This window comes from Parasteatoda tepidariorum, chromosome 7 (assembly GCF_043381705.1).
Source record: "Parasteatoda tepidariorum isolate YZ-2023 chromosome 7, CAS_Ptep_4.0, whole genome shotgun sequence".
NCBI classification, from domain to species: domain Eukaryota; kingdom Metazoa; phylum Arthropoda; class Arachnida; order Araneae; family Theridiidae; genus Parasteatoda; species Parasteatoda tepidariorum.
Window position 1 is genome coordinate 33,525,676 of NC_092210.1, and position 12,434 is coordinate 33,538,109.

The 12,434-nt window shown below is 28.0% G+C and overlaps 1 protein-coding gene across 12 annotated transcripts in view; it reads right to left on the reverse strand.

Moving 5' to 3' along the window:
• The window catches only part of LOC107457578 (sodium channel protein para), a 264,069-nt gene that overhangs the window by 79,327 nt on the left and 172,308 nt on the right, over positions 1-12,434 (reverse strand). For all 12 annotated transcript variants that reach the window (XM_071183269.1, XM_071183267.1, XM_071183263.1 and 9 more), the window contains 4 exons: positions 9,823-9,880; positions 6,870-7,014; positions 4,818-5,009; positions 3,138-3,353 (listed from right to left, as the gene is read on the reverse strand). In XM_071183269.1, the coding sequence (XP_071039370.1) occupies positions 3,138-3,353; positions 4,818-5,009; positions 6,870-7,014; positions 9,823-9,880 (611 nt within the window). The remainder of the gene's footprint in view (positions 1-3,137; positions 3,354-4,817; positions 5,010-6,869; positions 7,015-9,822; positions 9,881-12,434) is intronic.

The window sequence follows — 12,434 nt, forward strand, 5'->3', positions numbered from 1 at the left end:
GTTGTTTTCTAAAATATATGTTTGATACAATTCTTTAAACTGTTTCGTAAGGATATGTAGTTTTAATTAGAGCTAGGTGAACTTTAAGCTTGGAAGTAGGTAGAAATTGCTAAAAAGTAAAAAAAAATCAGTTTTATCCCGGAGGTAAAATAAACAAACAAAAATGGTACAAAAGATAGTTTTTGTTACGAAAACTTGACTCTAAAATTAAAACTTTGACTATAGATGTGAAATTTAAAGGATATTATTATAGCAAGAATTTGACTACCTTGAAGTATTTTCCGCGGAAATTTTTATAAATTTGTTGCAGTTTAAACGAAAACGAAAGACTGAGGTTTAATTTTATTTTTAATTAGAAAATTATTATTTAAGCAAAAGTTGAAAATGTAATGAACTGTATTGAATAATGTTTGGGAAATATTTTTTGTTGTTCACGGAATATCGATTTAGCACACATAATTAAAAAAAAAACATTATTGTGATTTTATAAAATGATTGTTATAGTAATTATGCTGTTGCTTTTCTGTAGATCATAACATTTTGTAATCAAGTTATATTCAAGAAAAGTCATTGAAATTTTAAGGCTAAGAGCAAATGAAGTGAATAAAATGGAAAATGTATGAACTCGTAAGCATTTTAATGTCTTATGCCAACATATAAGATATTACCTTAATTAAAACATTGCATAGATTACGGCGAATTTCAATTTACGATACGTAGTTGCTTTGTATTAGATGTTGTTGCAATGCGATATCGGAAAAAAAATCGATGTTCTTTTTCTGTAATTCATTATCATATTTGAAAAAAAATGGCGACGAAAACATTCAAAGAGTGATCGATAATTTTATCTAATTAAATAAACATTTTATGTCCACACAAAGAAAAAATTCTAATAAAACTAACGAACTGTATGATATTGACATTTCTGGTGAAAACCATAATTCTGGTATTAAAAACCAATATTAAAGCTATTTAAACCATTGATTTGGAAAATTTTTTTAAATTTCATATGGGAAAGGCTTACAGAAAAGTTTTTAAAAGTTACCGATTTTCAAATCTATAATGCTTCACGAAAAAAATACATAATACATCACGAAATTAATTAAAATACAAAGCTGAAAATTAAATTTAAGCTAATAAATAGTGTTATGCCATGCTCTAAAATATCACGATAAAATTATCTAATTTTATCAAATTTACCGAATTTTATCACTTATTATTAAACCATATTTTATTGTTAATTTTACCCAAATAATTACCAAAGCGCTTAGGTGAAAATTACTGAGCTTTTGGTGTTTTCTTAGTGCCATATAGATGGAAAATATTCCAAATTCTTTTAGATTTCACCAGAGTTTTTTCTCTCTTTGAGCAAATGATTGATTATTTACAGGCGTCAACGCGTTCATCTACGTTTGCCTTTGCTTATTAACCCCTTCCTTGCTTCCTTGCTTATTAACTCTTTTGTCCAGAATTTCATATTTTTCCTTTACATACTGGATGACTGCACTAGACTATTTTGAATATAACTTGAGACAGTTTATTTTAAACTAGATATCAGCACAATCCACATACGTGCATTTGTGATATGTATTTTGTGCTCTTAGCGCAACTACTCTCTTTGAATGCACGTGGTTTGTGCTTTGTGATAAAATATTTTTCAATATTGTGTACGTTATGAGACAAGTGGAGTTTTCACTTTAAAGCTACAAAAATTCCAAAAATAAAAAATGAATATAAATATTTCACATACAACTTTTTTGTATAATTTTCTTGAATAAAAATGTGGCACATTTGGCTGTTGAAATACATGAAAATAGGATCGTTAAGGGGTTAAACCTATTGACTTTTAGAATTCAACTGACGTATCATGGAGGATTATCTCCAATGGAAACATTTTCCAGTATGCGGCATTTATTTCGTATTCCCCACAACACTACATATGAATCTAATTTACAAATTCTAAATTTACAATTTTTGTTCAGTTGGAACGAATCGGGTGAAAATTGATGCAAAAACTACTATCTATGGCTAGAGCAGATCTAAAGCTTAATATATACAATACATGACTTAAAATATCAGTAGGAATGCAACGTAGGGCTCCTGTGGGTTACTACAAAGGGAATGAATAAGTGATTTCATAACACAATAATGCAAACACTAAAGAAATTACAGCCTACAATATATCTACTTAACAAAAAAATAAATTAAATCTAGATCTACTTGAAAATTAGAATCAGAAGCTTTGTAATCCTGTTGGAGAAAAATATGCTGCATTAAAATAAATATTATTATAGTTTTGCATCATAATATTTAAATTATAAATACATTTAAGTACTTGTTTTTAAAATATTAGCTATATTAAATTGTATGACAACAATTTTATTGATTCAAATTAGAACAAATTAAAATTTTTTATATTTCTCAGACGATATCCTTAATTATATTTCATTTATTATATATTATCTATTTTATTAAATTTTAAAATGATTACATTAAATCAGATAATTAAATTAGAAAAAATGCTTGCTTGGTTATATTTCTGCTTTTAATTAATATATGTATTTCATAACATGAAAATATTTAGATTTTTTTTCCTGAAATTATTTTGAAAGCTTGCACCTAGTTCTAACTACTAATTAAATGATATTTGAAATTTAAAAAAAATTAAGTCAACTAATTATTCTTGAAGCATATTTTCTGGCAAAAAAAGAACAAACTGATTAAATGAAGTAGATTTTATTATAATAATGTTTTTAATGATTGTTATTGCAAATTTTCATTTACCAGTTTTGTTTCTTGTTCAACAATTTTTGAAATTTTTTTTATAATTAATTTAAATTTGGTTGTTCCAATTTTAAACAAAAATATTAAAACCGAAACCATCCATGAAGTTAATAAAAAATTAGTTGTTTTTATTAAATAGTAATACTTTAAGAAAATTAAAAAATATGTGTGTTATAGATATGAGCATCAGATAACATTTAAACCAGTTTTACAGAAATATTTGATTTTACTACTGAAACAAGTGAAACAAGCAAAAGGCTATGAATTGCACATTGCTTAACTTTAATTGCATACATAAATCTTTGTTGATAATTTTTAGAATAGTTTTTAACTGAGACAATCGAAAAAAGTACCTTTCTCATCTTGTTATTTATTCTAGCTTTTTGTTCCCTTTCATAAATGCTTTCTCCTTCAGCACTTCGTATACTTCCTCTTTCTTTGGAATCTTTCTCTTCGTTACCTTTTTCTTGACCAACGAATAATTCGTAAGAATTACAAGATAGGTCAGACGGACTTTTTACTACACCTTCTCCCCGCCTCTCTCTATCCTTCGCTTCTTCTTCCTCTAACTAAAATTATTCAAACAAATAATGTTAAGAATCATCTAATACTTATTATTTACTTTTAGGTCATAATATTTGGAGTTTGGTTTCAAAATCACAAACCTATTTGTTTCAAATAATTCTGAAAACTTAAACATCAATACTTTACTTCTTCGAGTTATTCTAATTAAAAAAAGACTTTACTCTCTTTCATTAGAGATACTTTCTCTTGCTACGTAATTATCTGAGTTAGAAATTAGAATTACCTGAGTTAGAAGCCAACTGTATCAGTTATTATCCTCTGATTTCAATATTTTTGGGAAAATTAATTAAAAAAAATTGAATGCAGTGACTGTTCATGTTTTGAAACTGGTTGCAGTTGCAATTTTATATTTGAGAAATTATGGGCACTCGGTTTACTTTATTCGGGAAATTGAAACAAAGAGAAATAACAGCATAATTGCAGTATACAGAAAGAGATAGAAAAAAAACGTAGGCTGTGAGTTTCTTTGAAAAATTAACAATTATATTTTACTAAGTTTAAAAAATATTTACTAAGTTCGTCTATGTATGTATAAAATATTCTATAACAATACCTAAATCAAATTAATGGATCTAAAAACGAAACCTGAAAAGAAACTTTGTAGATAACAGATATTTGTAAAATTTTAATTCCTAACAGACGAAAATTTTTTAATGATCTCTATCACATAATTAAAGTATCACTTCAAATATAAATTGTCTTTAATTTGATAGAATTGTAATTTTTATTTATAAATGGTGCCCTTACAGAGCAGCAAAATATGTCTTTTTGAAACTAAAATACCATTCATTTTAATAAACCATTAAGTTTTTAATAAGATCTTCGTCCTGACATATCATTATAAAATGTAGTCAATTCCGAACAAAGAAACTTCTTGAAATCGCAGATCACATGACTTGAAAGAGAGAATAATCATATGGTATGTGAAAAAGTACGCTCTCGCCTTATGAAAATGAGAGTTTTATGGAAATATGGATGGAGCTTAGGCTTTCTGTGTATAAATTGTAGACAGTTAAAATTCTTAGTTTTTATTCAAACTAAAACTAGGAGAATAGAATACTTGAAATTCTTCATTCTTCAGAAATATCGTTAAAATTACGAATGATGAAAATTACCAGAAAATTGAATTAAGATGGATTAATTTAATATAAAATAAGATTAGATAAGATTTCGGTACGACATAATGGGAAACACAGTCTTACAAATTGTATATATGGGTAAAACTAAGAAATAATGTTTTCAAAATATCTAATATTATTTGCATAAAAACTATGAAACTGTCTAGAGACAAAATCAATAGACGCTTTTGCCTTTAAATCGGCAGTGGCAAGTAAGTTGAGGTTAAATTTTTGCCAGAATAAAGACTTTGGAGGAGATTGGATCCGCTAATATATATAAAAGAAGGTGATATATCTTGTTTAAAATTCAATGAACTAAATTATACTCACCAATCTTGCTGCTTCGGCTTGCATAGCTGCTTCTTCAGCTAATGCAGCCTCCTCTTCTTCTTCTGCCTTCTTCTGTAGCTCGTCGTATGACATGGCGACAATGGCCAAAATTAAATTAACTAGATAAAAGGAACCTAAGAAGATTATCACAACGAAGAAACACATGTGCCACGGACCTGCACATATTAATATCTAAAAATTAAAATAAAATGCGATTACAATTACAATATTAATTTGTCGAAAATAAGCAAATGAAATAAAATATTATATGATAAACTTTGTATTATAATACATTGCATAGTTTTGTTGTGATTCGTAGAAATATTGAAATGAAGCTTAATGACTGAATGGTTTATTGATAATGGAATGAGTTTTATTGCCCTTGGGATCCATATTGATATTTAAATTAGTAAGTAGTCTTGGTTATAGAATCTGTGAAGAGATTTATTCTCTAAGTAACTAACGTGTAAAACGAATTGCTCTTTTCAGGCTCAGTAAGTTATTTTAGTTTTTACTATTTTTCGTAATTTCATAAAACCTTTATAAAATCATTTTGATTAATAAAAATAATTACCATTTTAAGCAAGTTTTAAACGCAACATTTTGCAAGCGTTTTTTCTTCTTTCCAAAACAGTTTTTAGTGACCCACATCTTTAACTGAATGAAAAATTTGCATTACAAATGCAACGAACAATTTAAAAAAAAGGAAAAAATTCTGATTATTTTTACTTAAGAGGTACTAAATTTACATGAAAGTTGCAGGATAATCAATGTATAGCAAAGTTGCAATTGATTTTTTATTGGAATATATATTTTGTTTTGAAACTAGTCTTATTTGTTGCCTATTACAGTTTCAGAAATTAATTTTAGTCAAGAATATTATATATTTACTAAATATTCAGACCTTAACCAACAAAAAATATTTAGACTAATAATAGCACTGTTTTGTTACGTTCAGATAAACACTGTGCTCATGTGTTCACGTATTTAACATGCCAATATTTCTTTAAAAAATTTTTAAGTCATAACTCATAGTTAAATATTAAATTTTTTACCACAAAAAAGTACTTATGATTAAATAATTTGTTATTAAATAGTTAGTTGTTAAATAAAATAAATATTTTTAAGAACTCTGTTTTTCTAAAAAAAAATTATTATTAGAAATTCTTTCTACAACAATTTGCTCAAAAGTTTCATAGATAAAAATCATGCAATTTCTATCTTGATCGTTTTTGAAATAATCAATTATTAAATGATTATTTATAGATACATTTTTTATATTTTATAATCGTCATTGATCAGCTGACCCAATTTTTTTGGGTTTACGACCACTAATTTCAACTCCGTAGCCTTAATTTCCCAATCCAGAAGACAAGAGAACTCCTGGATCAAGTATTGGAAGAAATTTGCCTTCGTGGAGGACTTTTTGATGGAACTAACCCGCATTTGCGTGACATGATGAGGAAAATCACGAAAATCTCCCACGGTTTACCTGACGGCAAGGGGACTCTAGATCCGCCTACCACTAAGGATATTTTATGTCAGCGCTGTGGCCGGTGCAAGCCGGATGCGGTATTTGATGTGGTATTTGCGATATCGACCAGTCATCGCTGGAATTCGAACCTAGATCACCGGATTGGAAGGTGAACATTCTATCACTCGAGCCATTACAGCTCAATTTATAGACATAAACATGTTTTGGTGATAGTCTGGTATCTGATAAGATTCATAACTTTTTTCTCCTTTCTTATGAATTCAAGCTGCTGCAGCCTGCTTTGAAAATAAATATTTTCAGCACATAGAATATATTTACGTCTTTATCATTTTTAATTTTGCATGATTCTTGGGAGATCAGTGTTGTAAGTTAAAGTTAAGAATCCTGTGTTTAGTTGCAATTGAAATTTTCAGATTTTAAGTTATTCCTAAAATGCCTTCTAACCGAAATATGCTATATTACCAAGCAGTTAGGAGTAGTGGAGCAACTAGTTCAGCCAAAGTTGACTAATTTATCTAAAATTTTAATTAAGTATATAAAATGAAACTTATACTTACACACTGATATAAATTTTCCCAAAAGTCTTGTGTCATTAATCGAAAAGAAGAGAGCAGAGCAGAACCAAACGTATCAAAGTTCGTGTACCCATAATTTGGATTCATTCCGAAACCCTGCAGACATGTGTAATTTGGCGGACACAGGCTGCAAAAAAAGGTATTATTTTAGGTTTTTCTTTAAAAATAAACAGTAATCTAATGTACGTAAAAGTAAATGCCATTTTCTTAGTTAATTGCTCGATAATTCGAAATTCAAAGTTCAATTCTTGTCGAGATGAACTTTTTCTCTCTAATTGCGATTGAATTGGATAATTGTTGACATTAGGAACATTCTAGTCAAACTTTTCAGACAGACTGAGCACAAAACTTAATTTTTTCATATTATTAGAAATACTTGTTATTGCATTAGAATTATGGGTTAAATTTTTGTGTTACTTCTATTTCTGTTTTTATTGTATTAGTCGTGATATATATATAAACTGCTGTTTGTAGAAAATGCAACACCATGAAGGAATCATCAGAATCAAATGAAATTCGCAGCAAATGTCAATTATAGGATATTATGCAAATTAATAAAGTTTCAGAGCCATCGCGCGTGCGTGGCGCGCGCAGCGCCCTNAATTTCTTATTCTTCCGTCGTGGAGGCATACTCAGGTCTCACTAAACGTTTGCCACTAACAAATAATCATAGACTATTTTCAACGTCCCGCTACAGCACTTTATTTATACGCTTTCAGCATCAATTCAGAGGGCGCTGCGCGCGCCACGCACGCGCGATGGCTCTGAAACTTTATTAATTTGCATAATATCCTATAATTGACATTTGCTGCGAATTTCATTTGATTCTGATGATTCCTTCATGGTGTTGCATTTTCTACAAACAGCAGTTTATATATATATATATATATATATTTCGATTATCTGGGATTATTGAGCTATCCTAATTTCCCCAAGTTGCTTAACTTTCATTAGTAGTGTTATTTTAATAATTCAATATAATAGAAAGTTGTAAGAATATCCTATTTTTATTAGGATATCATACTTCCACTGGAAAAAGTAACTTGATTTTGAGGAATTATAGAAATTAGTCGAATTATTTTCACTTCATAAAGAAATTCATTTTTTAAAAACAGTTACTTTTTTTGGTGAAAATAATTAGAATTTGATAACCATAATGAGAAGCTCAAAAATGAGTTTTATGCATGCTCAGAAATGCTAAAAATATTTTAGCACTTTAAAAGAAGAGTAAATGGGCACGTGAAGTTTTGGACTGAGAGCTTAAAGTTTTAAAACTCCTTATAAATAATATTCCCCACTTTTTTAAAAACTCTTGGTTATAGAAATTTTCTTTAAAATTTGCATGATGTAAGCTATATATTTATGCATAAATTACTATGAAGAACATGCATGTAACAGCATGCACAATATTTATATGACAAAAATGATAAAGCCTTCCTATAAATGCATATTCAACATAGCCAAAAAAAAATAGCAATTTTTCATTTCACGTTTTGTTTGAAAATAAAACTTAACAGTTGTTGTCTGTTAATGATCTGAAACTCGTCTCACTTCCTAATGCTAACGTTTAATTACTAGTGTTAACGATTTCTTAACGTTAACGGTTAAATTACTTTTACAGTTTTAAAAAACACCAAAAGTAACTTCAGTTTTGTAGATGAAATAAGTGAATATATGCACTTAATGCATGCAAGTGAACATAGACATTTTGTACTAAACATGAAGTATTAGAAAAAGGTTTTTTATAGCTGGAAAGCAATGATTTTCGGAACGCCTTTTAAACAAAAGCCTCAGTTAATTAAAATGTATTTTTTTCACGGTCAGTATTTTTTTATTTTATTTATGTTCATTGATAATTGTATTAATACTGTTAAGGTGATACAGCGCCCCCTGGCAGAGCTCTCACGATTTTAATAAAACGATTTGAGCATTCGAAGAAGTTATGTGAGGTAATTAATTTCTACAACAACTGCTTAAATGCGTGAACCAAAGATGTTCAAAACACAGTTTATCTCAACACGAATCACGGTGAAGCATAAAGCACACACGTGATTATAAAATCACGTCGAATATGTCATAATATCACTATAATTTAACTTTACTTTGATTATCACTTTATAACGTGATTAACCTGAATTTAAATTATGATATAGCACAAAAACCAAAAACAAATGCGTTACCTCAAACTTGATCCATAATACGTGCTGATTTTGGAGTAAAGAATATTAATTTTCATTATTAATAAATGGCATTGTAAGATGATAATGATAAACATCAATTGCTCAAAATTTTGCTAATGGGAAATATTGTAGATTCGAATAATAAGATTGTAATTAAATAATAATTAGTTCTGATTATACTGGTTTTATTGTTTTTTGCTGTTTTAACCCCCTGCCTCTTTTAAAAATTCGTTAAAAAAATTCGCTTACTTCTTTTTAAAACTGATATTTTATAATTTTTTTCAGACCTCGGCTTAAATTATTCTCTTTCTGAAACATTCTGTTCAGAAATAACTGTTCCTTATATCGTAGAAAAAATCCTGTTTTATTTCTATGGATACTTAATGTATTAATATAAGATATCCATTAAGTATTAATACAGGGATTAATAATGTGACTTTTTTATTAATATTTCAAGAAAAACTTTTCAGTTATAAAAAAACTCATATATCAACAAGTAATATCTTTTATCAAATTAAAAAAAAAATCGAACAACTTTTATGTTCTCAATAAAACCAATTAGACTAAATACCTTTTTTTTCAATTTACATAAAAACTAAAATGTTTAATATGATAATGTCTGCCCACTATTTCCAAAAAACATCAAAAACATATATTTTTGTTTAAAAGCAAGGAAAAGTGAGGTTTTTGTACCATCTATTGACAATTAAATATAATTGCATAAAAAAGATATTAAGATAATTGATTTTTCATACCCTGCATTTGGTCGACAGAGTTTTGGTTCGTATTGACCGTCCAAAACATATTGATTAGCTGGAATAAAAAGGAGAAGAATCGTAAAAATGAAACGGTAACTGTTATATTATACTACATTTCAAAAATAAAATATTGATATACATTTCGGTGAATATTAGTTATTTTTATTTTAATTTAAAATTTTTAAAGGGTTTGCATGGATTGTTATAGATAAAAGAAAAGCATATTTTCAGATATACAATTAAATATTTACCGTACTGAATTTTTAAGTACATGAAAGAACAATATTTTTTAAACGTTTCATATAAAATGTTAAAAAATTTAGTTGCAGAAAGTTGATTTTTAAAATTTTCTTAGAAAAAGCATCCTCTCTTGGAATACGAACTCTTAAAATTTAATGCTCAAATTTATTGAAATTTTTTACACTTCTAAATAAAATTGAATAAATATCAAGAGAATTTATTGCTTAAAATGGATATTTGAATTTTTGGCACAGAAGTATGCAATAAAATAAAAAGAATTTCGGTAGTTTTTGGTCCTGTATATTGCTTTATAAGAAGATTGCTCAGGGAGAAAAAAAATCATGTGTTCAATACCTAGTCAATTTAGAATAGAAGTATTCGAAAGTATAGTAAGATCAGTGTATTACTTTTTAAAGAACCACGTCTTCAAGAATAACATTTTGAGTATCAGATGAGCATACGAAAAGTTTTTTAAGACTTTCTTTCTCTTATTTATTTTGATATCTCGGATTTATTCTGATAGCTTTAAATTGCTTAATTCTGCTATTCTCGACTATTCTATATTATTCTAATATTCTATATAATTGTGATAATCTATACTATTCTTTTCTGTTATTATATACCATTCTATTCTGCTATTCTATATCATTCTATTCTGATATTATTTTGATATTACCCATTGGCAAAATGAGTCTTGGTTTGGATTTCATGTCGTCCGCACTTTTCAAATGCAGAAATTAAGAGTAATAGTAAACAGTGCGCATGCGTTGCTATGGCGACTGCTGCTGTTTGACATTTTCTTAGAATTATTTTTTTCACTTTTAATTTTTTTATGCATTAAGTTGGTGAGTTTATTTTTGAGATATATGGGACCAGAGAGATATCATAAATACTGCTTGAGTTGTGAACAAGAGAGAATTTCATCATTTGAACGATATTTTTGTTTTTATTGTTTTACTTAAGAATCAGAAATTCTAACTTACAGTTAAACTATAAGGTTTTCAATACTAATTCAGGTTAATATCACAAATAAAGAGGATCCAAACTGATTGACAAGGTCCCAAAAGTTAGATTTGAAGCAGGAAAAAAAAACGATGCTAAGGCCTGAACTTACCGAGGCTGAAAAAGCCAAGTCAAAGAACGTAGACGGGAATACTTTAAACGTTGCACGCAAACGGAAAAACAAAAGAATTCCGTTCGCAAACACAAGCATGAAGCCCGTCCCTCACAAAAGTACCTAAGTAGTTGAGAGAATTGAACCCTACCGAAGAGCGAATGGTGACTCTCTGAAACCCTTTCATGCAAATACGGGAACTAGGTGTTGATCACCAATTAGGGATAAAAGGATCCATTGTCAGCGTACGCAATAACTTGCACAAGACCGTAGACTGTCTTCCACGCAATATAAATGATGCATTCACTATTCATGAAAATTTAAAAAAAAAGTCTAGCTTTCAAATCATATTTCATGTATGAACTTGTGAATATGAAACGGGTGTATGATGCAACTTACAATCTCCATCAAACACCATTGTACCAATCCGAAAATATTAATATTAATCTCGATTGGCTGTTCAATGTCTATTCAGTCATCAAAAGAATTTGCACAGGATGTGTCTGAGCTGCATTCAAATATGTCTGCGAAATTGTGTAACGAGCAGTTCAGGATTAACAGTTAAAACTGTCTAAGATGAAAACTAAATAAAGTTTTTTTTTTGCCAAAAAAATTAGACAATAGCCATTTTGCCAGTGGGTAACCTGTGATCGTCATCAAGTTTGACAGCCTTCATTTTGCAGTGAATCGTATTTGAAATTTTAAGTATGTTTAGTGTTTTTTTTTATATTAAAATTTAAATTTCTTTAAATTGGATTTTTTTTGTTTGAAATTTTTGAAACCAACATTATCTCTTAAAACTTTATAGTTATCCCCAAATCTACGTTCGTTTGTATTGTAATGATTTGTATAGAAATATATTTAAAATATTTGCCATTGTGTAAGATAAAATATGCAATTTTTCATTTTCTTTATATTTTTAGATTTTATAACAAAATAAGTTCTTTTTCTTAGAAAATAGGGATCATGTAAATGTTTACAAAAATTCTTGAATGAATGGATCCGGTTGTTAGCTAATCACAAAACTATTGAGAAATTTTGTCAAAAAACAGTCAATTTTTTTTGAGGAATTAAGATAGGTAAGGTTAATTAATTATGTTAAGTTAATTAATTAATTTTAAATACAAATATCAGTTTTTAAAAATCATTGAATTGTTAATACATATCCACAAAACAGACTAAATCATTTTCATATTTTATTTTTGTATTATTTCATTAAAATTCTAATTTATTAATCAAAATAATTAAGAAAACA